This window comes from Trichinella spiralis, assembly GCF_000181795.1.
Source record: "Trichinella spiralis strain ISS 195 chromosome Unknown Scfld4, whole genome shotgun sequence".
Lineage (NCBI taxonomy): Eukaryota > Metazoa > Nematoda > Enoplea > Trichinellida > Trichinellidae > Trichinella > Trichinella spiralis.
The window spans coordinates 8,593,181-8,620,927 of NW_003526943.1; the positions used below are offsets into that span (position 1 = coordinate 8,593,181).

General features: G+C 35.2%; 6 protein-coding genes across 6 annotated transcripts; 4 read left to right on the forward strand and 2 right to left on the reverse strand.

Moving 5' to 3' along the window:
• The first annotated feature begins 300 nt into the window (after window positions 1–300).
• On the forward strand, window positions 301–10,734 carry Tsp_02134 (putative beta-mannosidase). The gene is made up of 17 exons (XM_003377856.1): window positions 301–1,901; window positions 2,800–2,900; window positions 3,970–4,067; window positions 4,318–4,388; window positions 5,523–6,603; window positions 6,733–6,847; window positions 6,934–7,097; window positions 7,238–7,446; window positions 7,502–7,634; window positions 7,708–7,818; window positions 7,879–8,007; window positions 8,091–8,347; window positions 8,410–8,525; window positions 8,741–9,373; window positions 9,638–9,815; window positions 10,494–10,562; window positions 10,626–10,734. The coding sequence occupies exons 1-17, from the start codon at window positions 301–303 to the stop codon at window positions 10,732–10,734; spliced, it is 5,175 nt and encodes a 1,724-aa protein (XP_003377904.1).
• A 364-nt stretch (window positions 10,735–11,098) lies between these two features.
• On the reverse strand, window positions 11,099–13,002 carry Tsp_02133 (putative patched domain-containing protein 3). Its single transcript, XM_003377857.1, has 3 exons — window positions 12,705–13,002; window positions 12,331–12,469; window positions 11,099–12,257 (listed from the first exon to the last, which is right to left on the reverse strand). Exons 1-3 carry the CDS (start codon window positions 13,000–13,002, stop codon window positions 11,099–11,101), a joined length of 1,596 nt encoding a protein of 531 aa, XP_003377905.1.
• A 180-nt stretch (window positions 13,003–13,182) lies between these two features.
• On the forward strand, window positions 13,183–13,986 carry Tsp_02132 (hypothetical protein). Its single transcript, XM_003377858.1, has 3 exons — window positions 13,183–13,244; window positions 13,274–13,749; window positions 13,943–13,986. Exons 1-3 carry the CDS (start codon window positions 13,183–13,185, stop codon window positions 13,984–13,986), a joined length of 582 nt encoding a protein of 193 aa, XP_003377906.1.
• A 2,300-nt stretch (window positions 13,987–16,286) lies between these two features.
• Window positions 16,287–18,737, forward strand: Tsp_02131 (conserved hypothetical protein). Its single transcript, XM_003377859.1, has 5 exons — window positions 16,287–16,409; window positions 17,876–17,901; window positions 18,211–18,305; window positions 18,437–18,569; window positions 18,668–18,737. The coding sequence occupies exons 1-5, from the start codon at window positions 16,287–16,289 to the stop codon at window positions 18,735–18,737; spliced, it is 447 nt and encodes a 148-aa protein (XP_003377907.1).
• A 3,574-nt stretch (window positions 18,738–22,311) lies between these two features.
• Window positions 22,312–23,961, forward strand: Tsp_02130 (putative HpaII tinys locus 9c protein). Its single transcript, XM_003377860.1, has 3 exons — window positions 22,312–22,551; window positions 22,624–23,037; window positions 23,143–23,961. Exons 1-3 carry the CDS (start codon window positions 22,312–22,314, stop codon window positions 23,959–23,961), a joined length of 1,473 nt encoding a protein of 490 aa, XP_003377908.1.
• A 62-nt stretch (window positions 23,962–24,023) lies between these two features.
• Tsp_02129 (ATP-dependent rRNA helicase Rrp3) lies at window positions 24,024–27,692 on the reverse strand. The gene is made up of 14 exons (XM_003377861.1): window positions 27,686–27,692; window positions 27,417–27,448; window positions 27,343–27,390; window positions 26,203–26,265; window positions 25,834–25,978; window positions 25,581–25,769; window positions 25,437–25,508; window positions 25,308–25,378; window positions 25,013–25,249; window positions 24,818–24,964; window positions 24,635–24,711; window positions 24,448–24,579; window positions 24,257–24,386; window positions 24,024–24,164 (listed from the first exon to the last, which is right to left on the reverse strand). The coding sequence occupies exons 1-14, from the start codon at window positions 27,690–27,692 to the stop codon at window positions 24,024–24,026; spliced, it is 1,491 nt and encodes a 496-aa protein (XP_003377909.1).
• Window positions 27,693–27,747: the final 55 nt, after the last annotated feature.

Genomic DNA, 27,747 nt, shown 5'->3' on the forward strand with positions numbered 1-27,747 from the left:
TACAACGTTATTTGCTCTTTTGAAAACAGTTGCAAAGTTTGATAATTTTATTAAAAATTACTTCAGAAGGACGCAGAATTTGCTTTCCACAGTTGAATGTCAACGTTTTTTTGATAAAAATAAATTCAATCCCCATAAATAATTTCTGATGAAACATTTCACTTTTCTGAACTGCTGAAGAATAAAAAAAAATAAACATACTGGTCACTTTTTGTGTGCAAATAAAAAAATAAATCATAATTTGCAACAACTTTTATTTAAACTTGATTTTTAATACAGTAAGAATAACTTTGCCACAAAATGAATGGGGCTTGGCTTTTGGTTTCGGTATTGCTTTTATTATACGTCAGTTTTTCAAACGGAATAAATTTAATTGATCTATTTGGTGCAAATTTTGATCAATCTTCCACTGATTTATCAGCATCAACAGGTGTGCAGCGTTTTAATATTTCTAATCTGCATTGGCAAGTTAGAAATGAAAATGGTTCCATTTCATTTAACGCAACTATACCGGGTAATATTTATACGGATTTGTTTAATGCTGGTTACATCGATGATCCTTACTTATACAACCATGACGTTAGCCAACGTTGGGTTGCTTATCAGAACTGGATCTACGAGGTGAACGTAACTCTTCCACTGATTGAAAATATGGTATGCCTCGTTTTCTATGGTTTAGACACGTTTGCTACAGTTGTCATAAATGGAATTCCGCTTGGTCATGCCGACAACATGCACTTAGCTTACCCGTTCTGCGTGCACAGTTTGAACGATAAGCAGTTTCATCTGTCTGTTGCTTTCACTTCTCCAGTCGTCAAAGCTTCCGAATTGGCAACAGCGTTCAAACGGGATTTCGGCTATTCCGTCCCACCGGATTGTCCACAGTTGTTGCAAAACGGAGAATGTCATGCAAATTTTGTGCGTAAAATGTCAGTTAGTTTCAGTTGGGATTGGGCACCGGCTTTTCCTGGCGTCGGTATCTGGAAAGAGGCTTCAGTTTGGACGGTTCGAGGCTGCGCTATTTGGCAGTTTGCAGTTTCGCCAGTGCTCGACGAAGACGGTAAATTTTGGAATTTGCACGTTCATTTTGTGCTTTTTTGCGCCAGTGCAGAATATTGTTTGTTTTCTGTAAAAATTAATAATTTAAAGTGGCAATGGCAGTCGCAACTGAACTTTGGAAAAAATTTCGAATTTCGACTGGTCAAGTGTTCTGTTCGAGATGTCCGTCTGTGGTGGCCAACGGGTCACGGTGATCAACCATTGTACACTGTACGAGGTGCTGTTGTTGGGTCGAATTGGAAAGATTCAAGAAGTGTTCGTACCGCATTTCGTCATGTGGAACTTGTGCAACGGGATCTTGTGAAGGGGAAGAGTTTTGAATTTTTCGTAAACGGGGTTTCGGTATTTTTGAAAGGTGCTAATTGGGTTCCTGCAGACTCGTTTCTGCATCGTGTCACACCTCAGCGTTTGCAGTTTTTGTTCGACAGCATTTTGCAGGCAAATATGAACTGTTTGCGCGTTTGGGGTGGGGGCGTGTACGAAAGTGACCTGTTTTATGAGATGGCTGATCGTTACGGTATTCTCATCTGGCAGGACATCATGTTTGCCGTTTCATTCTATCCTGCTGATGAAGATTTCCTTTATCGAGTAAAAACAGAACTGAAGTACCAAATTCTTCGTCTTATGCACCATCCATCAATTTTTGTATGGTCAGCGAACAACGAAATCGAACTGGCGCTGGCGAAGCGATGGTATCCAACTACAGTATCCTACAGTACATTTCGAGCCGATTACATGCGTCTAGTATGGGATACGATTTATAAAGTTGTCAATGAGACTGATTTTTCCGCACGTCCATTCATTCTTTCCAGTCCATCGAATGGCATCAATACTACCGCAAGGTGAGTTTTTTTTTATGTATACGTTTCATCAAATATTAACAGTGCAGTTGCAATGTCATTTATTTCAAATTACTTAAAAATATTTATTGTAAATTGAACATTTTGAAAAATTTTTATTTGCACTTACGTAGAGAAAATTGCAATAGAAATTACTGAAATGCTATGCTTCAACTTCAATTTTTGTTTGTTTGTAGCTGTTCATGTTTATTTTGCTAATTTTTTCCTGCTCGACGCTTTACAAAGTTCACAATTGACTGCCTGTACAATGTTTTTTTGCTTATCAATCTACAATAGCACTTGGCATTTCTAATTTACTAGTAACAGTTGTTTTTTTCAGTTTTTTTACAAAATAAAATGCATGACATATTCGATATTTTAATTTAATTTTTGTCGGTGGAAGTTTTGACAGTTGATTTCTGTGCAATCAGTATTGTATAAAATGTTCCTTTTTTATTTATGTTATTTGTCAGCAGTTGCAGAGCTTTATTTTTCATAAATAAGAGAGTTTGTCACTTTTATGTTGTTGTTTGTTGTATTTCAAAAAAGAATAAATAAACTCATTGATTTTTATCCAGTTCGACTTGTGATCATAAAAAAGTACAAAACTGTAGACAGACAGTTTGTAATTTAATAACGCTGATTTTGTATTCACGGATTTCTCTTTGTTCATTGACAAAATAGCTATTAAAATAAATAATTGATGCGTTGGTATAATTAGAAAGTTTGCCTTCGTTGGAAAAAGATCCTTTGACGGCAAAGTGAAATGTTGGTTATTGTTGCTGTTGGTGCTTTTGCTTTTGCAGCGTGGCTTTTGGCGGCAAGTGTCGATTTGGGAAAATTTATTGGCTATTTTAGTCAAATTGGCAAGCAATTTGTAGATTGAATTTTTGAATTGTAGAATTAGGAGAAAGAGAGATTTAGCAAAAGCAGAAAATGTTGGCCATTGGAAATGCAATTTTGCAATCCAATGTTCAACTTTTTCAGCGGTGCGAATGGACAGTGAGTGTGTTTTAAATGGTAAAATATTTGCATATCTGAAATGAATATTTCAATGCGTGCATGGTATAAAGTTTATTTATTTGAGAATGTCAAGTTATTTTTTATTTTCATCAGCTTCACGAGTTTTTCTTGCATTGATTTAAAAAAAATTATGGTCAGAATGATATTTTGCTTATATTTTATTAATAAAATAGGTTTCTTTGAATATTTTATTTTCTTTACATTTGTATTTTGCGTTTTATTTTTTGTCATTTTCCAGATTGTTAGTTTGAAGGTGCAGTGGTTTTCAGTTGAAAATTAAATATTGAAAAAATAATTATCAGCATTGGTCGTTGTTTGTTTGTTCATGGAAACTGGAGAAAGAGCGGAAGTAAAACCAATAGCTTATTAAAGTTTCATTTTGCAAAGTTTTAATTTGTTTTTCCGTGATCTCAGAAAACAAATTATATTTTATACAGGTTAATTTATCCCCGTGGGTGGGGAAAGGGGGGGGAGAGTATTGTTGATCACGAATTATTATCCTTACGCTTTCTTTTTCTGTTTTTTTTATTATTGTCGTCCAGTTTACGGTGTTTCAATGTTTCATTTCATTTCTTTGATTATGCATTTTTTTGATTCTTTCATTTGTCGAGGCATGATGATTTGACGATGAAGATGAGAAAATAATGTTTTTCAATGCGTGACTAATCAAGTTGGAACTTTCTATTTGCTGTTCAATGAGTTGCAAAGAAATTGGTGAACTTTTCAATAGATCATTAATTTGAATATGTTGCATTTATTTTTCTTTTTGCATTGATTTTTTAGGTTTTAACATTAAATTTTAATATATTTATATACATTGGACTATGGTGTGGTCATTTCATGGTCTATCTTTTCGAATTAATCAAAGTTGTGCAATGATTTATTTATTCGCATTGGTTTTCAAAGTTGCATGCATTTTTTGTTATTATTGGTATTGTTAATCATCAGCATGCGCGCAGCGAAAAGGAAGAGTAGAAGAAATGAATTGTCAAATTTTCTCCATATATGCATAAATATATATATATGATTGTCCTGTTGGAATATTCAGCCGAAGTGAGCACATCGATTGGGTGGATGAAAGGAAACAATTTGCAAGCAAAATACGACATTATGAGGAAAGAAATCAGCTACAGCATAGGATGGAATGTATTTCTGTGCAATTTTCTATTTTCCAGCACCAGGGCTTTATTCTTCAGAGAGACGCGAAGCTTTTTGATTTTCACCCTCCGTGACGTCGTCTTCCATGGTCAGTGCCTTAACCTTTACTTCTGCTAATCATCTTTGCGACTGGGAGGTTGTCGATTTTTGAAATTTAATTGAGTCCTACTTGAGGAAATTTATATTTTATATATAATTGCATTGCACAATTTTATATTTAAATTGAAAAATATTCTAGACTGAATTTGAATTATCGATTTCATCTGCTCCAGTAGTGTCATACAAAGAAGCTCAAGTTGTGAATATGATGTGAGAAATTGCCATTTTGCATTCATACTTGTACTTATTCAAAGTACCATGCATTGTCGTTTTGTCAAAACTGCAGTCGATTGTAGAAAATGCATTAATTTTCAGCTCGATTAGTTCAATGCAGACTACATACTTATGTAAATCAAAATTTCATCTCATAAAAAGCATTTTTTTTAAAATAAAATTAACAGTTTATCCAGATTTATTATTTTTTCTTGAAATTAGGATCCGTGAAACGGAGAAGAGAGGTGCTGTTTCTATTTGGCGGATTTTAATAATAAGTGTTTCATCTGTTCAAACAGCCACCCTTATTATTATTCGGCGTTGTGTGTTTTTCCTTTTCATGAATTTGAGAAATCTTATTGAGGCTAGTTGGACTATTCTAAATTTGGAAGATTTATTGAACATTTTTGTTCATAGGCAAGGCAGTATCTCTCATTTATGAACAAATTCTTGAATCATCTTCAATTGATAGTTGAAAATTTATTCCACGAATATGAATCAGATGATGAAGAAAAGAATAGTCACGTTGTGAATGATTTGTTTAAAATGTGAAAAAATAGTTTCTTTTTTCTTAAATTTATTGACTGACATTCGTTTGCATTCAACAATTTTATATGCATGCGGTGAGATTGTGATGAAAATTGTTGGTTGATTGAATCTGCAGAGGTTTGATTTGTTATATATTTATTTACGTGGAATATTTGAAGATGACTCAAGTTAGCTTATAAAAGCTGAGAAATTGCGAATTTTACTTCGACATGTTTTTCGTCAATTGTTTCCAGTCGTTGGTTTTTCCAATGCATTGTAAATTTCAATCAAGCAGGAAAAAATATTGGTAGAAATTTTATATGTTTTTCTTGGGAGGGGAGGGGTTGTTTGGGTTTGTTCTTGGGAAAAATTGATTTTTCATAAGCGGTGATGAATATAAAAAAAGAGAAGTGTATGTTGCTGCGTTGTGCAGTGATGTGGATTGGAATATTTGTATTTCCTCTTTCATCATCGCTTTTTGCAACAGTTTGGATCTTGAAAAGATGTTATGATTGCCGCTTCTTATGATTTGATAATGCAATTGTAAAAACCGAACCTGAAGTAAATTGGGGGAAAATATTTGCATTTTTTTTCATTTTTTAGCGGCGGTATTGCCGACGATCCGAACAGTGATCTGTACGGTGATGTGCATTTTTATGATTACATGAGCGACATGCTGCGCGATGACAATTATCCAATACCGAGATGCGTCAGCGAGTTCGGTGTTCAATCGTTGCCAGATTTGGAGACTTGGCGCAGCGCCGGCGTGGACCCAGACAGTGCGAAGCTGTTCAGCGCGGAGGTTCTTCACCGTCAGCATCATCCGTTGGCTCATTTTTCCATGCTCCAGCAGACGATGAGGCATTTTCCACTTCCGGCTCAGAACAAGAGCACATTGTCCACATACGTTCTGCTCACCCAACTCCACCAGGCGTTGGTCTACAAGACGGCCGTGGAACACTGGCGCCGGTGGAGGCACCGCCTGGACGAGAGCACCGGTCGCGGTTGGACATCCTGCGTTCTGTACTGGCAGTTGAACGACATCTGGCAAGCCCCGTCCTGGTCCACGGTCGACTACGGGTTGAAATGGAAACTGGCCCACTATTACGCGGTGAAATTCTACGCCCCGCTGTTGGTCACGGCTAATTGTTCGTCGACAAGCGGGCGCTGTTCCGTGTTCGTCGTGTCGGATTTGACTTTCCAACTGGTGAACGTGACGGTCGAGGTTCGTTTCTACTGTTGGGATTGGCCGGACCCGTTGGCTTCGATCAAGCGGCCGGTCGGGTCGGTGCCTCCGCAGGGTTCACTGTTGGTATTTGAATTCCCATTTGGGAATTTTTTCCACTTGGTCACGTTGGCGGTGTTGAACAGCTCCACCGGCTTGCCACTGGGACCCGTGAACACGCACTTGTTGACCAAGATACCCCGCCTGGACGGGGCTGAAGTTGGCAAGGTTGAGGTGGTTGGATTGAAAGCGTTGGCCGACCGACGATTTCTGATCACGTTGAGAAGATTTGGACCGATTGTTCCGTTCGTCTGGCTCCGGGCCGACAATCTGACCGGATATTTTTCAGACAACGGTTTTGTGATGGTCGATCGACGCTTGCTCCTCACATTTCAATCTTACAGTCAAATTTCGTTGTCCAATTTCCGCAGTCAACTGCGCATTACAACTATTGCTGATGTATATTAAAAAAAAGAAAACCAGGAGCAAAACTTTTTTCATTTGATTCGATATATATTGTTTCATCGATGAAATATATTATTTTTTTTTATTAACTTCGATCACTGTTTATTAATTTGAATTTTTCAGCATCATCTGTCCATTTGTTTTGCATTTTTGATGATAACCGGCGAACGGGACTTGGTGTCATTTGTCGACACAGTCAGGGACTGGTCAGTGGATGATGTAGCCCAATGGCTCGTTGGTAAATTACAAATGCAAATTTTTATCCTAATTAATTTGTTGTTATTTTTGTTTTTGTTGTTGTTGTCTATGTTTTTATTTATTCAGGCTTGGACGAGACTGTTGAACCGTTCAGTGTGAAACTGTGCAATGCATTTGTCGACGGACGTCGTCTGCTCTTGTTGACCGCCAGTGATTTGGTCGAATTGGGTGTGGACAATTTGATCAGTCGGCAAATTATTGTCAACGCCTTGAACTTACTCGTTAATTTGGTATGAAATGTAAATTTTGAAAAGAAAATAATTTTTTTGTTTAAGATGTACATTTGAGCCGTTTTTAGAGCATATTATAATTAATATTCTACAAACTAACTTTCATATTCTGCTAATATTATGCTATGCGATAATTGTAGTGCTTTGAAATGGATTCGGAGAATTTGCAGTCAATCGCTTTGCAACTTGGTGCTTTTACTCGTAACGTGATGAACAAACTCTACGCTCAGCAAAGTCAATGGTCTCGGAAGAGGACAAATACCAAATTACAATCAATGCCAAATACGGTACTTTCTGAGGTTGCCTGTCTTGCTGGCCAAGCGAAGAAATTTCTTTTCTGGTTGGACAGGTATGCAGTGATGTGTATGCAAATATAATCAATTTATAATTTGTATTACTTTCAGAGAACCATTCAACACTGACGAACAGTTTAAAGTTACACGGAATTCTGTTCTTCATTTGGTGGTGCAAATTGTACAGTTGGCCCAGATGCCCAGTGACGATCTTTGCGATGTTGCTAGAAATGTCCAGATGTTGGTAGGGGGTTTCAAATTATGATTTGTCGATTGATTTTATTCATTCGACGACAATTCTACTTTAGTGTACTCAGCTTGCTGCAATTTGTGATGAAATTGTGGAAAATTCCGCTGATCCGTTAGTTTTGCAAACCGCATTTCTCGAGACGGTATTAATTAGACGGCACAGTGTTGACGATGAATTGGTATTTATTTATTTGTTGAGATAAATTTTTGTTTTATTTTGTGGTTGATTTTTTCAACAGGGATTCAACATTGAAGCTCCGTACAAAGGGGTGCACATGATCAGCGAAGTGAAGTATCACTCCCCTGTCGACGTTTGTGGCAAAGTGCATGCCGGCGATGAAATTGTCCAAGTCAACGGACGAACTGTGGTAAACAAATCGCATCAGAGCATCGGATTTTCATATTTTTAAATTTTAAATTACCGACTATTGTGTTGAAAATTGATTTTCAGGTTGGCTGGCAAGTGAAGTCGGTGGCTTCGTTGTTGATAGCTTGCAAAAGTAAAGAAGTTACACTGCTGTTGAAAAAGAGACCCAGACAACATTTGGGTATGATGAAAGCTCGCAACTCGAACACCTCCTATCCGGTGATCAGTTCATTGCCGGCAGCGTCGCCGAGAATGACCAAAAAGCCTCGTCGTTCCAACAGTTTGGGCTATTTGCATGTAACCTTTGAAAAGATGTCCATTTCAAAAGGCGACGACATCCCGTATAATTTGATGTTTGCTTCGCAAGGTTAATTATTTTCTTTTTCATTATTGTCTCTTGCAGAAACGACTCTTGCGTGCAATCGTATCCGTTGACTGAGGCTTGCAGCAAAGCGTTCGCTTTGCCTTCGGAATCGTTCATCAAGTATCAAGACCGTCGACGCGCCACAATCGCCACCGGTATGTGTTGATCAGTTTGCCCATTTTGCATATTTATAAATTGCAATTAAACTTGTATTTCGTATTTTGTGTTGTTCCAATTGAGCCTGTTTGTGCAGTTGAGGATAGCAGGAAGGGAATGAATGTTTAAAATGAAATACGTTGATGAGTTAGTTTATTTCACTGATATAATAATCGTTTTTCTTCACTTGTTCGTTTGTTGATCATGCTTGTAGAGGAATCTGAAAGGGAGCATGGCAAAGAGTTGGACTGTGGGCTGATGAAGCAGCAGAGAAGACCATTTTCTGAGGCGTTTTTGTCCGTCATTGCACCCAATCACAGCGACTTGAATAAGCTGAATTTGAATTACGTGGACGAAGAAGAGACGGACGACGAGGAGATCGGCGACGAGAGGTACAGTGACGAGGTTGGGATTGAAGACCAAAGTATGACGAGGTTGGATGGGCGCCGTTTGGAGGGCAGTTTCCGTTACGCGACCGTGGAACTGGCCGACGAGAAGCAGTTAGCCGATCGCGGTATCCGTCTGGCGTTCACGTCGGCCGACTGGGAACAGAGAACTAAAACAGCAAGTAGTAATGCAGACCATCGGCTAGTTGCTAGCCCGTCCGCGTGCGACAGTTGTGACAAAGCTGGTGTTCCAAGGTTTTCGACTAGACGAATGAGCGATCTGAGTGTGGAGATGCCGCTCAGTTGCAGTTTGTCCTCGCCGGCGCCGACGGATCTTGTCGATTTGGACGATGACGGTTTGATGTCGGCAAGTTTCCGCAGTTGTGGGACCACGCCTTTGATTTATCCAAGATCACGCCTCAAGTTGAGGAAATTTTTCGGCGAAGCTTTCGACACTGCCGGTGAATCTAGATGGTATTTCGACGCAGGCTCTACTACTACTACTACTGGCGCTGCTGCTGCTGCTTCTGCTGCTGCTACTACTACTACTGCTACTACCACTATTACTACTACTACTACTACTACTACTACTAGAACTGCTACTGCTATTGATGCTGCTACCTCAAATAATAACAGTTGGAAATGTTTTTTTTGTTATATTCATTTATTTTGTTTATTTGTTGTACCTGTTATTTATTTAATTGAAAAATTGTTTTGTTTTTCAGATATAACGGATGTGGATCTCTCGTCGCCAAGAACGTATACTGGTGTCAATTTTGAAGGATGGGTTTATCAAGCACGTTGCGAAGGGATTCGAACGCGTCACTCCATCCACAGATGGGTGAAACGATGGCTCGTACTCAAAGGTGTTTTCTTGTACATTTACGTTGACGCCGAAGTACGGTGACTTTGTTTTTCTAAAAGCATTCTAAATTACGAAATTTGAGATTTTGTAAATTCGAATTTGAATTTTTTTTGTTTCAGAGTTTTCAACCCGATCTAGTGATCAAGCTTTCCAAATGTAAAATTTGTCCACCCGGCCCGGAGATGAAGACCCGGAAAAAGAAGTAAGCTTTTTACATTCTCTTTTCTTATTATTTCTGCTATTCTTTTTTTTATACAATTAGTTATTTTTTGTGTAATTCATATATTCTCTACTGTACAGTCGCAACGATCGCAATCAGGGTAAGCTGTTGATGTTTCGTCAGTAATTTTTGTCCCGTTTTGCAGTGTCGTATTGCGTATATTATTTATAAGATTATCACTTTTTATTATAAAAATAAATACTTTATCATTTTTCAACATTTCATATCACAATCTGTGGTTGCATGGTAGCCTAGCAGAGAAGTTCTGAATGTTGTGTTTATTAAAATTGATGATTTTTTTTGTAACACTCAATATATCGAAATGATAAGAGGTGAAAAATTGCTGTTCGTATTTCGAACTTTGCAACGTTTAATTTCGTTTGTTTTCAAGTAATTGTGCTTTGCAAATTGATTATTTAGCTTTTTTTTTCATTGGTTTTTGTGTTTTGAAATGTAATTTTGTTGATTAATTTTCATTTGTTTGTTTGTTTTTTAGTGTTTTCAAAATTCAGAATGAAGATATGATTTTGTATTTCAAATGTGAGCATTACCACGAGATGCTTTTGTGAGTGATTTTGTTTGGTTTCACTTTTTCTTATCACAGTATGTATAAATGTATTGTTTTTAGATGGTTGAAAAAGCTTGGCTTGGCTGCGATCGGTTATGTTGATTCAGAACAGCTTGTTCATTGTCACCATCGTGCTTCGGCGGGTGTTGCTCCATCTGTAACGTCGTAAACTCAATCAATTAATCTATATATATATTGTTTCTGTTTATAATTTTGTTGCTGTTATTGTTATTGTTTTTTTCTTGTTGTCACTGATGATAATGATGATGTAAGGGTTGTTTCGACGATTTTTAAAAATGCTTATCCACAATGTATTGATGCTGATGATTGATGGTTCGTTTTATATCAAACGCATTTTTGCATTTTTTAATATTATAAAGCAAGAAGGAAAAAAACTGCAAAAGATGAACAATATAGAAAACAATGAACACATTTGTTGTTGTTGTTGTTGTCGCTCTCTGTAGAGGGGACGGTAGTTGCATTTCGAGGGGTTGGCAATGTGTGGAGCACAAGATTTTTGTAACAGATGCTGTTCATGCGTAACCGTTTGTTTGTTGCTTTTCAACCGATCCTTTGGTACTGATCTGCAAGGGCAGCTTAAAGCTGAACAATTTGTCGAACAGATTGCGGAACTGTGACGGTTGCCTCGTGGAGCCGGACTGGTCAGGCTGCGCTGTTGGACTAGTTGTACCGTTGTCTGAGTTGGGTTCAGCAGTTTTGGAACCGCCTAGTCGGAGATCAGCAACGCTGATGAACACGGGCAAGAAGAAGATGCCGTGCATGACGCCGATCAGTATGATCAGCAGTACTGTTTTGCAAAATGCGACGAACATGTACGACTGGACGTCGGCCAGCACGACCACACCCAGAACAGTCGACAGACCACCTTGGACAATTGGCCATCCGAGGTTGCCCAGGGCGATGCGTATGCGATCTTTGCTTCGGTTGCCGTCGTTGATCGCGTACGAATAGGCAATGTGAGCGCTGAAGTCGACCGAAAAGCCAATGCTCATGATCAATGTGATCATGGTGATGCAGTCGATACTCAAACCCCAGAGCGTCATGTAACCAATCACGCCGACGTCGATCGACGCCATCGCCACCGTCACCCACAGGGTGCCCAGAGGATTCGGTATGAAAAGCAGCGCAATGACGACCATGCACAGCATCCCCGAGTACAATTCTTGGAACACGTTCGGCAGGACCTGTTCATACTGGTCGATGAATGGCCACAGCAGCTGATAGCAGCTGATGTTGTACTGCGGATATTGGTCGGCAATGGCTCTCAGTTGGTCCAGTGTTTGCATTTGTTGTCCGGCAGTGTGGAAATCACGAATTGCCATAGTAAAGCGAAAAGCGTCGATTTGGACAATCGTATCGTTGATCGCCGTCCAGTGCACGTCGGACATGTACCTGTTGGACGGGTAGAGTTGAAAAAAGACGGCCAAGTGGTCGAAAAATTGCTCCCTGCTCAGTTCGTCCATGTAAATTCGACTGTACAACGGCAAGAAGCGGTCGAACTCGAGCAGCCAAAAGTCGAGCCCTTCGACGCCCGTGCCGTGTTCACTTTCGGCAAACCGCTTGACCAGTTCGACAATTTCGAAACGGTTGCTTGGATCGCTGACGTCGCCCGGATTGTTGAACGAAAACTGCACAACGGTGCCGTATCTCCAGAAATACTCTTGCAGTTTCCTGTAGAATTTTGTAGCGTAGGAATTTTCCACCAACAAATTTACCGGCTCCAGACCCTCGCGGACCTGCGTACAGCCGTAAACCGCCACCGCGAGGTAGGCCACGTAGAGCAGTGTCACGAACACTTTGCTGAAATTGTTGGTCAAAAATGGCGCATACGAATCCATGAACCAGGAACTGATCCGACTGCCGGTTTTCCACGCGTGCTGGGACTGTGAATTTGTCGAAATGACACCGTTATTATTATTATTATTGTTGTTGTTGTTGTTGTTGTTGTTGTCATTGGCATCAAACCCTGGTCGACCGTGATTTGTCAATGTTGACGAACCAACGCAAAACAACTTTCGCAGCCAATCATTTTCATCTGATTTCAAAATGACGAATGAAACAAAACTGTCTTCTTTCGAGACTAACAGAGAAACAATTGAGCAAAAAACAAAAACTTACTCAACTGTTTGATGGAAACAGTGTTGAAACATGGCAGCAAAGCGTGTTTGCCTTTTTCCTCATTTCTCGCGTGAAGAACCATCAGTCCAAGCAAAAATGTCAGCTGATACAAAAATGAAATCATTATCGCCACGCAAGTGTACAAGCAAAACAGTTGGACGGCTGGAAAGTCAGTTAAATAACCTACAGCAAAACTGATCACATCCGTCAGCACTGTAATTGTGATCGACACTGCCGCTTCAGCCATCGCATCGGGGATGCGACTTTCAGCCGCGATCGACGGCTGCGTGTGGGACATTGCAGAGAGCATTAGAAATGTATTATCCAATCTCACGGCTGAAATGACTGACTATTACGTTACGATAATTTCATTAATCAAATAATGAACTCACATATGACAAGAAACGGCATGACAGCTACAACTTCACAAAAGTGAACCTTCAACAAGCTGAGCAAACCGACCGCAGTTGAAACGCCCATGCCGGCGCTGAACACTCCGGCTACTGCCAACCACGGTGCGCTGCGGTTCCAGTCGATCACGTAACAGCCGTTGTCTTTTTTCAACAAAGAAATTGTGCACACTGTGGCGAAGGTGATCAGCACGACGAAGCAGGCGGTGACTCGTGGTGCCAAGTTTTGACCATTCTTCGACAACTCCACGTCCAGAGTCTGCGAATGGGATATGGCCACGTCGATCAACACGCTCGCGTTCACCAACCTCTCCGCCGTCAACTTCCGTTCCAGCTCCCTCTCCCACCGACCGCTCAGGTAGCGGTCCAGCGGATCCTCGTAGCGGAGCTGGTAAATCAACATCCAAGCTTTGGCTTCGCTGACCACGTCACTGCGACCGCTGACCTCACCGTTGCCATTCAACGTCACCACTCCGCCCAGCGTTTGGCCCAAGTACATTTCGTGGTGGGCAATTTTCGCCTTGGGAAACGTCAGCCGGCCGAACACCTCCGGCTCTTCGATCATCCTCTTGATCATCTCCACATGCTGATTTTCGAAACACTGGCCATACGAATCGATGCACAACGTGCGATAGGTGAATCTTTCGCCGTTATCTTCAATCTGAACAATTTCACTTTTGTGTAAAAGTAAAATTTAAATAAAATTTACTTACTTATTTATTTCGAATGATAATTGTTTGTGCATTTTCAATATAGTAAGTACAAAAGAAAAGAATGCTACTGACTATTTTTGTCATTTTGATGCAATATGATTATTATTTTTATCAGATTTTAACGCTACAGTAGTAATGATGATAAATAAATTCACTTGAATCATTTCATTTGCCAATCAACATGACACTTTACCATTCACTAAAATAACTACCTAATGAGGTGAATAAAAGCAAGGAAAAAAAGTCAAAAATGATATTTTTAATTTGACCGTTTATTATTCAAAAAAGTGTTTTCTTTCAATTTTAAGTATATTTATTTTTTGATACTATATATACTGATGATATGCTGAAGAATTAATTTCCTCGTCAGTGTTTACTAAACGTCGTCGAAGATGTCGCTTATGAGAAAGCTACTTCACGCTCTATTTGTACACTTCAAGAAGAAAGAAGCGCGAAAATGGAAAATTACTCAAGAATACAAAAGTGTTGATCAGAGCAAAACGGCCACAAAGTTCTTATCTGCATCTGGTTGCATCAACTGCTGCTTTGACTGCTGTTTGGTCAGAAGACGTTCAATTAAAACAGGAAGAGAATACTTTTACAATTTCAATAAAACCATCCATTGACAAATAAATACTGTAATGTGGAAAACTAATGCCATCACAGTTTACTGCTATGATTGAAATTTCCAACTATACCATAACTGGGAATATTTTCTCAACAGATCTGCATAAACTTCTAGAGGAAATTTTTCATTTTAAATATTAAAAATATATTCTGATAAATAAAATATTCATATTTTGTTATATTAAATAATTTTATTTTTTCATTTAAAAAAATGAATAATTTCATACACTGAATGAATAATTGAACAATGAATGAGCAATTCAGTTAACAAGGTGCTATGGAAGTAGTGGAAACAAAACAAGTAAGTTATCATTAATTTAGCTGCCTTTAATAATTGCATTATTTTGCCTAAATTTATTTGAAACGTGTTCAGTTGAAAAATACAAATTATTATTTGGAAATTTCTAAATTTAATTTATTCATCTGCACTGTGGATAGGGAAATTTGCAAAAATATATATGCAATTCGGTAAAAGTTGTCAGCACAGTTCATATGGTCAAGGACTTTTTCATGCTTTAGCGTTTCATAACCTCCTTACAATGGCAGTACTATACATATTTCAGTGCTCATTTTGATGAAATTCTTTTTTTTTTCTTCATTACCATTATGCTATATTTGTTGAATAAATTGAATTGACATTTCTTTTTTTACAACACAACTGTTGCAAGATTTTTTGTCCAAGCAGTTGATTAAAGCAAGACACAAAAACATTCATTTTTTATAAACTTTTTGCACTGTGTCGCATTAAAAAAATATGTTTCTTAATGGTAAATATTTTGTACTTCAAAAGTGAGTTGTGTTTTGTTCTTCATTTGCAAAATTTACTTGACAAATGTAGTGCACCGTTTCTCATCACTGTCACTTTTATAGCTTTGTCAGATTGTATTTGAATTTTTAATAATTAATTTTCATTTATCAATTTTTTTAATTAAGTGACAAATATTAAAATAAAAAAGCACTGAAGTCATGAATATTTATTATAATTTCTTGTACTGCAATTGTATTTTAAATTTTACTTCACTGAATAATCTGAAATATTATTTTGAAATGCAGTTAACTTTGTAAAAAAACAGAATGTTCACATGTACATTAATCTTTTACTGAAGTTATTTTTGTAATTTCCTTCACCTCTGATAAAATCAAACAGATAAGCAGCTTGTCTGCTAGCTGTCAAAAAGGAATGCCACTCTAACTCAGTAGTTGCCATTGAAGCGTCAGAATAAATCTTCAGATACAGAAATAATTTAACCTTGTTTACCTATAATTTGATCAGTTCTGCCCCAGTCTTTGGTATATCAGCTGTTAAGCTTAATTGGACATACTGCCAGAATGAACAAGGTCATGCAAGAATGCCCTGATGCAGTGGGTAACGCGTTCGCTTGATTGTTCAAGCGTGGATGTTAATGTTACACATTAAATTTTACTACAATAAAAATTATATTGAAAATAAGAAGTGACATCAGAAAAATTTTGTATAAAATGTTAATTTCAATTCAACATTTGAACATCTATTTGAAGTGATAATTTTATATACTGTAGGGGACTTTGAACTGCTATTGTAAAAAGATTACAAAATTTTGATTCATTGATTTCATTGAGCATTCATTTGCTTTTAAAACTTTTTGTGCAACATAAAATTGTAGTGCTCTTTTTTGTCAAGCTAATTACATACTTGGAAAATCGTGTGGAAAAAATTTTATTGACTTTTTTAGCATGGCATTTCATAAAGTTTAACACTTTTTGATAGGAAGAAAAGTGGGAGTGCCATCTTTGTGGGAGAACCTGATTGTGGTCAATTTCAAACCTTTCCGCCCACAATAGGTTACGTCTTTATGACAGAACAGTCAGAACAAGCACCTCCAAACAAAAAATTAAAATTGCTCATGTCATTGAATTTACAAGTTATGAAGAAACTGAATAACGTTAAAGCTGACAGACAGCATGGCGCGGCACTAGTAAACAATGGCACTACTGAAATTTTGCACATTTCCCATTTATTTTATCATTAAATTAAACTGAATCATTATCGAAAATTTATATTTCAAACATTTTATAAAAAATTATAAAATAAACTTTTATTATATAAACCTCGTCTGATATATTAATGAATCGTAATGAATGCACTCTGCACATGAATGATTTATGTTTAGAGATTATTTTGCTAACATAATAGCATTTTATGAAATTTCCAAACTGAAAAAGAATAAAATTGCAAATTTGAATTTTAATTAAATAAATTACGCTTAAAAATACTGCAGATATTCTGCATGCAACACTGTAAAAGTAATTTTAAAAGTATAACTTTGAAAAACTTTATTTCTATTCTAGTTCATATTTCATTTCAATTTCTTTTGAGACATTTCTCATTTATATGTTAAGTGTGCAAACTTTATTCTTTTCATTTTGCATGTAAAATAAGTAGATTTTTAACTGCCACTGTGAATTAACTGTTTCCTTGAAACTGCAGTAATAATCATGCATTTGTAAGTTTTTATTAAATTTAACATATTTATTCTAGTTTTATGATTATCTTTTCTGTTTAAGTTCAATAAAGTCATGAAAAATTAATGCTTTATTTCATCTTAATTAATTCTATAGCTGGATATTAATATTTTCTCAATTGCATAAAAATACCTTACTTTATATCAAAAAAAGAAATAAAATGCAGTTTTATTTTGAAACGACGCTATTTGAAAAGTACTGAATAAATTTACAATAGCATCTATTGTAGAGAGAGAAATGAAAATTTGAATAATCAATTAATACTTTCAACTGAAGTGTTTACCATAAAATCGAGCACCTATTATTTGAGTTTGCTTATTTTTTTTCTTAATTTCAAGTATTTCCTGTAAATCATGTGAAATTTTACAATTCCTTCACTGTTTTATGCTCAGCAGATTTGCATTACTGAAATCATTGAAAGCATATTTTTTTTCCTTCAGTTTAATCGCCCATTTTTATGTTCACTTTTTTTCACGACATATTCTACTTTCCCTTAAGTAGACTTACTTTTAGATCATTTATTTTTATTTAATGTTTATTGTTGAAAACAAATTGTCAAACTTTTATGGTAATTTGTCATAAATTAGGTACTATAATGGAGTAAGCATTTTTTGATGAACACAATTGAAAAGTTATGCATAGCATTTCCTGTGCCTGGATATATTTATTTATTTATTTATTTATTTTAAATAAAGATAAATTTATCACTTAGGACTTTCTGAATGCAAAAATAATAAAAACATAATATTGTTTTCTGATCACAAAAAATAAAAGAAGATATATCTAACAAAGTGAATTCGGAAATTATTAAACATAGCCATCAATGACTGTGATTTCAGAAATTCAAAAAGTTGCTACATTTTTTATAAAAGAACTGCAAATACTGCAGCTGAAATACTTTTTTATTCCTCAATTCCAGTTAGGACCGACCCATTGCTCAGTAAAGTTTTAAAATGCATAAAGTAGAAAACCTGTTCATTGGTATAATATGCGGATTGCATAAAATGCTTAATGTTACCAAATATTTACCAGGTGATTAATGTCAGCAAAACGAGGGCATCATTTTCAACAGTTTTTCATATTGATGGTTGATTTACGTGCTTATGTTATAATTTCAAAATTATACACATTTCGTTATTAACAAGTGTTAAATATGATTTTGAAAAATTATAAAAGAACCTTGCACATATAGTGATTATGTATAAAAACAGTTCTTACTTGGATATCGTTGATTATGTATTTGTTGAGATGAAGAAGGGCATCAGTGATATCCGGCCGTAATACACTTCCATCATCCGTAGCTGTCACGATTATTTGGCACTGGCGTAAATTTTCCACTTCTCTTCCAGGTATATAATAACCATCTTTAACAGGCCAAGTTTGTTGAAATACGGCTTTTTCATAAGCGGATCTGGCTTTCATCGGCGTGTACAGGTAAAATGCATCAGTGATTGGCCATCGTAAAAGAATTCCAACTGAGAAAAGCACAGTGGTCACGATGGGTACAATGATGAAAAGCCACGGTTGCTTGCAGACCACCTTTGCGTAAGAGCAAAATGTGCGGCTCATTGCATTGTGGATGAGGTCGAAGTGCAGCAAACGCTGCGAGCCAAGTGCCGGACAAAGCATACTGCTTGTCGGCTAATTTTAAGCAATACTTATTTACTTATATTTATTTATTTGTTTACTGCTTTTCTAAAATTTTTTACAGCAAACAGTTAGCTGCGATAAGTATGCCTTCCGACCGCTCGGCTGTTCGTAGGAAAAGTGCAAAGTTGTAAATTTGAACCTGCTTCAATATCTTATGGTAGACCAGAAACTTTTAGGTCAAGCAAAGAACGATGGACAGCTTGCGCCATCTTCACTGAACAGGATTCTTCGCACTCTAACCTTGGATGGTGATGAGAAGTTTAAACTGGTCAACGCCTTAAGCGTGACGGGCTCTGTGGCTGGGCTTGAATAGACGGCGCCCTGGGCGCGATTGGTTGTTTACGCTCTGCTGAGCAACTTCAACGTATACTCTTTTACAACCCTCCTACACATTATTTCAACACTGCACACCAGATGGCGCTTGACTCTATATATATCATTTGGATGCACATTTATCAGCTTTAACTGAAAGAATGCCGATCAGAAGATATAAAAATTTATATTAAAATGCAAAACAGAAAAAATATTAATTTATTAATTATACTTCAATTAATCAATCGATTTTGTGCCTTTAGCAATTTTTATTCTCGAGTCTGTTGCTGCCCATCCATTTGAACAAACTGTCACATATTCCATTCCCATCACATCCTTGTTGACAACGAACATTGTACTATATTTTTATTCTCATAATCCACTTTAAATACTTCCCCTATTTAAAATAAACTTCAAATCTGGTCTTTTTATAATTTTCATATTATAATATTATTTTTAATACTGATTTTGTATTTGATTTTTTTCTTCTTGATGTTCAATTTTTAAACATAGCATTCAGATTATTCACATATATTTTAAATATTATTAGAAAAATTACTGCTGTAATTTTATTTTTTGTAAAAAATTATTAAATTCAGAAATAAAAAGCATAATACAAAATAGGAAATAATTTTTTATTTTCATAACTTTTTCAAAAGAAGCATAAATCCGTAAATTCAAAGCATATTCCCTGTTTCCACAAAGATTTACAAATAAAGAAATTTGTAATAGTTATCTATTATAAAAAATATCTTATCAATATTTCTGGTATCATTCGTTATATTTCATACTAATATTTCATATCGATAATTTTGAATAGTAATGCACTTTACAAACAATATAAATAAAAAGTGCAATCAAATTGTTGACAGTTTCATTTTAATCTTGAAGAAAAACTTTTATCAAATTAATTCCTTTTCATTATTATATGTTACATATATAAAACTAATATGACATCTGAATAAACAATGAAAAATTAACAACACATTTTTCAAGCTTTATTAAAATGACTGAAAATAATCAATAAATAATTGTGCCGCATCTTTGCAAATTAATCTAAATTTTTAGTGCTGTTATGTTAAAAATGGAGTAATATTATAAATACATGATATGATAATTTTGCTTAAAAAACAAATGCTGGGATTTGCTTTAAAAAAGCGACAAGTTGAACCACATTTTGCTAAGCACCACTGCTCTCAACGTAAAATATTTTTAATTCTAACGTCTTATTACTTTGATAATTACAAATTTTATCTTTTCTTTTTTTAAATTACTTTAATTCCATTTGCCATAATTTCACTCAAATCTGGATCTTTGCTCTGAATAAAAAGCTAAGCGTCATAAGAAACACAAGTCCTTGCATGCACTATAAATTTATAATATTTCTATTTACAATTAAATATTCCAATGCTACAGATATTCAAAGCAGTATTACACTTGTAAGATAGCGTTTTTGATTTCTAAAAGCAATTATTAAATAGACGGGATTTACGGCTTTACGACTTAAAGAAAAGGCCAGTTTTGCTTATAAATCTCTGATGCAGTTGTAATAGCTTCAATAGTCTTGTCTAACATAAATAAATTTCATAAATTAGAAGAAAAAGATACATCTTTATAAGTAATATAGCTTGTTTTCATAAATAGTAAATAGCTTACTTAAATAAACAATATTGTTTATAATAAAACTTTTTAATCATATATTTTCATATTTGCAAAATATTTCTATGATAATTTTCTTTAAACTTTGTTTAGTGAAGGGGGAAAACTTACAACAGACGAAAAGAAAACCCACGAAATTGACTAAATCAAGCATTAAATGTATGATAGAAACTAATTCAGATGAATAAAATTTTAATGTGGAAGCACGGGTAAATATGATGAGCAAAATATTAATATAATATATGAAGGAAATTTTGTCTTGTTTGGAAAGTAATTCGCCTTTTGATATTGCAAACTGTTTTAATTGCTCTAACATTTGATACGATTATTATAAACCACTATTCTTTGTCATGATTTTAATAAAATCACTTGTGAAATCAATAACAGCTGCTCCTACGCAGCCATCAATTTCAAGGACACCAACATGGAAGCAAAAATTGACCAAACCTCTCGAAAATGTACAATAATAACCAAGAATACAAAGGCTATTATGATTGCTGGCATTGCTTTTTTGCATTAATTTCATATTGCTTGCTCCATTTTAACATAACTACTGATAAATAAACAAAAACTGATTTTCATAACTGCTTTTTATATCTGCATAATTTAAAGTAATATAATTTATTTTAGCATAATCACAAGAAAAATGTTCACCAAGGCTTTTTGACATTTAAAATTAAGATTTAACAAAACGATTTAATTGACATCAATCCTCAATTTGATTTCATCGTGAAGTTTTGGAATATAGCGCGCTGTGCTTATGTGTTCTTCAATTTTTAAAACAATTTTCAATTATTAATCAATTAAAACAAAAAATTTGTTTCAGCAACTACTTGTATACTATTGAAAGTAAAATATATTTGAAAAAGTTTTTAAAAGTTATTTATTAAAGCTTTACTTGAAGTTTATAATTTATTTTCAAAGAAATTTGACTGCACTGAAAGCGTTTTAAAAGAAAATAGGTTAATCTGTCATTTGAATTTTCATTTTTTACATCACCATTATTACTCTGTTCAGATTTTAAACAGTATATGGCTAAAATTATGAAGCCATTATTTATTGAAATGATTTAGTCTTTGAAAGTATTGAATATAGTGTGTATTTCAAAATATTTTGTGCATTCACAATTCAAAACATGAACTGCATATGATCTTTGTTTGTCAGAGCAATAATCCTGTGAAGAATTCTAATTTTAATGATATAATTAAAAATAGCTTTCTTTAATTATTTTTTAAAATAATTTTTAAGTGAAAAGTAGCTTTTGGATTCATTATATTGTAAAATTAGTATAGCTTTCTATGTATATTAATAATTTTGAAAAGCACAATACATTTATAATTGTACATAATTTTCAGTTCTGTAGAAATGGTACTGTATGCTGCAAAGCATTGGCAAAGTACGTAGGTAGTTTTTTAGCTTTTTTTAAATTAAAAGCATATATATTTTTTTAAACTGTTTAATGTGATTACTAATTTTACTTATTTTATATAAATTAAATTTTGTTGAACTAATTTGTGTTGTATTGTAATATTTTTAAATGATCATTATTTTTAGTGTTTATAAACTATAACATTGCAAAATTGCGTATATGTGACAGTGTTTAGTTGCACGTAATGTTAATTGCTGCTTGTTTTTCAAGTATTTCCAATCTTTGCAGAAAAGTAACGCAATAGTAGTGTGGAAAATTAGAACTGTATGAAGTTGTAATTCAGTTTGATCGTTTTCTTTTGGAATATGTCGTCCGACGACGTTCAACGAAATCAATTGGAAGATTCTACCAAAATTCACATACACAATCTTCCTCGATACATGGCCATAAATGACATGAAAAAAATACTGAAACGGCACGGATTTAGAGCGAAAAAAATTGCACTGATGAAAGAGCACGCTTATGTGACATTTTCAGATCCGGAGCAAGCGAATCAAGCAGCGGAAAAGTTGGATCAAATGACGTTCAAACAATGCGTTCTCAGGGTTTGGTTGAAATGCTAATTTTTTTTGTTTGCTTTTGCATTCATACAAAATCGAAAAGTGCAATTTTTCAAGGTTAGAAAAACTGCAGCTGATGATGAATCACAGTCTACAAAAAAGAAGCCAACGAAAAGTGAAGAAAGAACCGAATTGGTTAATATTGTGGACGTGGTTACTCCTTGGCATGCTGTTCCATATGAAGAGCAGTTGAAAAACAAACAAAACGCGTGTTACGAATGGGCGAAAAAATGTTCTATAAAAATATACAAAGAGTGCGGTTTGCCGTTTCAAGGCAAGCTCCATTACGGCGAGTTGGAAAATATACGAGCGTCGCCAGTGCAGAATTATTACAGAAATAAGTGCGAATTTACGATCGGCTACAACGGCACCGCACCGGAAGTTGGCTTCCGATTGTCCAGACATCGTGACGGGTGTACTGTTCAACCGGTGGATGGTTGTGTTCACATTCCGACAACTATGAAACTTCTGGTGAGAGATTTTAAAAATTCGATTTTAAGCTGCTCCCCCAGACCTCCGTACAACGCTGAAACGAGAACAGGCTTTTGGCGTCTTCTTACAATAAAAAGCTTCCAGATGGATTTGATGCTCACCGTTACGGTGAATCCGGTCGACGTGGACGAAGCAGAAATCAACAGTATCAAAGGAGAAATTGTGAAACGCTTTCTTTACCAAGATATGGATAATTATCGCGTATCGTCGGTCTATTTCCAACGGTTGATCAATGCCGGCGACAAAGTGGAATACGAATTATTGGGCGGCTGTCCACATGTTTACGAGACCATCGACAATATGCATTTTCGTATTTCACCTTATTCATTTTTTCAAGTCAACACCGCCGGCTGCGAAGTGCTCTACAAAACTCTGTTTGAATTGTGCGCTTCGGTCCAAGTCGACCACAGCTTGCTGTTGGATATTTGCTGTGGTACAGGGACGATCGGTATCTATTTGGCCAGGCTTTTTGAAAAAGTGATCGGCATCGAGTCGGTCGAACCGGCAGTGAAGGATGCGTGTCACAATATGATCGTCAACGAGCAGTTCAATTGTGACTTTCAAGCTGGCAAAGTCGAAGAACTGCTGCCGAAATTGTTGAAAGAATCCAACGTGGAAAAGTGGAAAACTTGCGTGGCGGTTTTGGATCCGCCACGAGGGGGCGTTTCGGGTCGAGTGATCGCCGCCTTGCGGTGCCACGAACCAATCCACCACCTCTTCTACGTCTCGTGCGACGTGCAGGCGGCCGAGAAGAATTTCGTCGACTTGTGCAAACGTGCCTCGAAACGGTATCCCGGACCGCCGTTTCGTCTGCTAAGAATGATACCGGTGGACATGTTCCCCCACACGAAACTCTTCGAACTCGTCTTGCACTTTCAACGATCTCGGCCAGACCAAATGTAACTTTTTTTATTCACTTCAAAAAAGACATTTTTCTCTTCTTCTCATTCATTATTATTCAAATTTCATTTTTTCTTCTTTTTTAATCTTTTGCGGAAATTTTTCGTCGGATCTTCCGTATCCCCCTCGTCGTCGTCGTCGTCATTTTGCGCTTCTCGATTTCGCTTTTTATTCGTTCTCTTCTTATCTTCAAGCTCTTTCACTTGCTACATGAAAAAAAAACGATTTTACATTCAGAAGATAATATATATATATATATATATATATGTATGTATAATTCGATGCAAAAATCTTGTACCATTTTGGCAATACGATTCGCTTCAGTTACTCTTTCCAACAACGACAAAACCTCCGGTTCTTCCGTTTTGAACAACGGTAACTGCTTGCCCAAGAGGTATTCAATTCTTTGGTACAATTCCACGTCATACCTAATTTTGTTAATCAGTTTTATAGGGGAAAATTCAATTTCAAAAAAGAAGAAAAACATACTGAGTTACAAATGTTATAGATATGCCTGCTCTGCCAGCACGGGCTGTTCTGCCGACTCGATGGATATAATCTTTGGAGTGAGTCGGAATGTCGAAATTAATTACCAAATCGACATGAGGAATATCCAATCCTCTGAAATTAAACTGAACAAGTAAAACACACATAATAACAACAAATCAATTTTCACCTGCTGGCAACATCGGTAGCAATCAGAATAGATCTGTCTTTTGCTTTAAACTTATTCAAAGCGCCTAATCGTTTCGCCTATAAGGCAATTGCAAAATTAACAAAAAGTAAAAATTATTATGGAAATTTAATGAAGAAAAAAATATATATATAAATTTGTTTGCAAGCATAAATTGAAATTCACCTGACTCATCTGTCCATGCAAAGGTACAGCCGTGAAGCCCAGGTTTCGTAGAAGTAATGCGGTTCGCAACGAATTTGCGCACGTTGATGTGAAAACAATGCAACTTTTTCCGGCCATTTCATTCAGTATATAAACCAAATAACAATCCTGAAATTTGTCACTTGTGTAAAAATTATTCAAATCCATCTCACTGACTTTGAACTTCTGCGGGATGAAAATGTAATGCTGTTGAAGTTTGTCCACTGTCTGATATTTTGAAGACACTTCCACTTTGACGGGATCTTGCAAAGAAGCACGTTGCAATTTTGTAACCTTTTTCGTCATTGTAGCCGAGAATAGATACGTTTTACGCTCTCGGGGGATCACTTGTAAAATTTTGTTCACTTCACTTTCAAAATCCATGTCCAAAATACGATCCGCCTCGTCCATTACCTTGATTGATTGAAAATATTATTCAACAAAGCGACCGTTCAATACATTAATGGCATACCAGATATTTCAATGAACGCAGACTGAAACCTTTCGTATTTTCTAAATGATCAACAAGCCGCCCTGGAGTAGCTGAAATAATATCATTATTCGACTCGTACATTAATCAAATGCAAGGAATTTCTTTTACCAACAATAACATGCGGTTTTTTGGCTAAACACAGCGCTTGCGTTACCATATCTACACCGCCAACTATTACGGCTGAAAAATTATATGACAAAGATTATTTCTTTACTTTTTAAAAAATATATGCGCGTCTGCACTGCTATTTACCAACTTTGATGCCGATGCAAGCTCCAAGTGCTTCAAATTGTTCGGCAATCTGATAAGCCAATTCTCGAGTAGGAGTTAGAACAAGAGCGAACAAGCGTTGAGGATGTTCAAGCAATGCTTGTAAAATAGGCAACGCAAACGCTGCCGTTTTACCAGAACCAGTTTCAGCAAGCCCAATTACGTCTCGACCTGAAATATCCCTCATTCTGCTTCGGTCCTTTTCTCAGTTGAACTTTCAGTAGAGAATTTTTACCTTGCAATGCCAATGGAATTGCTTCAATTTGCACTTTAGTCGGATCTGTCCAGTTCAACTGCTTGCAGGCTTCGCATAGAACAGGAACAACTCCCTTAGTACAGCATGCAATTAAAATTGTAAATAATATACATTGTAATAAACACTTTATAATAGATGAAACAAAAATCAAATTCTGTTGCAAAAATTATACAAAAAAAATTGAAGAAAATTTATCATTTAATTTTGCAATGAAAAACTGCATTTCCATTTTCACAAATGATACTCAAAATTAAAAATATTAATATTAACAATAAACAACACTTGGAAACAATGTAATTCACATCAGACAAAAATAAACATAAAAATAAAATACAAATTCAAACTTACAAGTTCCTGAAAAGAAAGGGCCTGTTTCTCTGTCTTTAAGTCATCATCTTCTGAATTGGACATCTTCAATCAAATCTGGAACAAATTCATATTGCACAAAAATAGTAACAATACAAGAAAACAACGAAAAATTACGACATTCAAAACAGGAACTGCTTCTTCTATGATGTTAAATTTCTTACAAAAATAAACTTTACAGGTTGTTTAATGTTAAAAATTAATTAAAATTCCAACCCTGAAATTTTTTTAAAAAGTCAAAAAACAACAAAACAAAATAAAAAATGGTAATACCGTTAACTAGTACAATAAAGATAATAAAGTACAAGTTCACTTTGAGTTTTTAACATAACATAAAGTAAAATATGTAAAAAATGAATAAAATACTAGAGCTATAAACACGTTATAAATATAAATATTGAAAAATATAAAGAATAAAATAATTTAATTTATTTAATTTTATTATTTTATTAACAATTAAAAAGTAGCTAGCTTAATGTAAATTTTAAAAGTCTTTAAGTTTGATAAATAAATTTATTCATTAATTTTTTAATTTGATTTATTATATTTTATTTTAAATTACATAGACAATTGATGCTGCTTACAGTATGCATGAATTATTCCTAACTATCATTCATGCTATACTTTATCTAAATATGGTTTGCAAAATTGCCTAAATCTGCGTGGGTGAGCTGTGTGTATTTTTTCTTTTTTTTGTAGCCTATATTGTAAAGTAGTTAATTCTAAAGCAAACTTGAACTGCAATATAAACGCCTGGTTTTTTTGTTTTTATCCGTTTTGAACAGTATTTTATTACTCCGATTTTGATATTATTGTTGAATTTACAGTTAAATATTAAATGATAAGAAGAGAAAAGTATACCAATATTTTGTTTTACTTATTATTAAACATATTTTTATTAAATCAGTAGAATGGTATTAAAGCTAAACCAAATTTCGTGAAATTGGAGTGCAAAAAAATGTCAATACAGAAATTTATATTGAGTTTTAAAGTGCATTTACTGGAAAGTTCTTGATTAATATAAGCGTCTGCTATGCTAATTCTAATAATTGAATTTCAGTTCCGTGAAGTAAACAATGAAAGAAAAGCAAGAATATATCATTTTGACTCCGACTAGTAAACCTGGCAATAGGCAACTTGTTGAATTGGAAAGAAAATTACTTTCTGATCCTAAAGAAGTTGAAAATATTGATTACATAGGTGCTGGAATTCATGAAGGCATTATTGTCTGCAATTATAGTAATAATCGTAAGTTTTTTTAAATAAAATATTGACAATATACAAATATACTAAACTGAAAAATAGAAGATCTTACAGAAGGTACGTATGAACTACCCGAATATACCACTGATTTTCAACTGATGCTTTTTGACAAAGTGAACATGGTTGGCAAAGAAGTATGGTTGATTTTTTTATGATTCAAAATGAATAAATCATTTGAAATTTAATGTTTTTTAGGAAATACGTCGCATGCATTTTTACTTTGCATCTGACATGGAAGAAGCAGAATATTCTGGTTACGTTCGA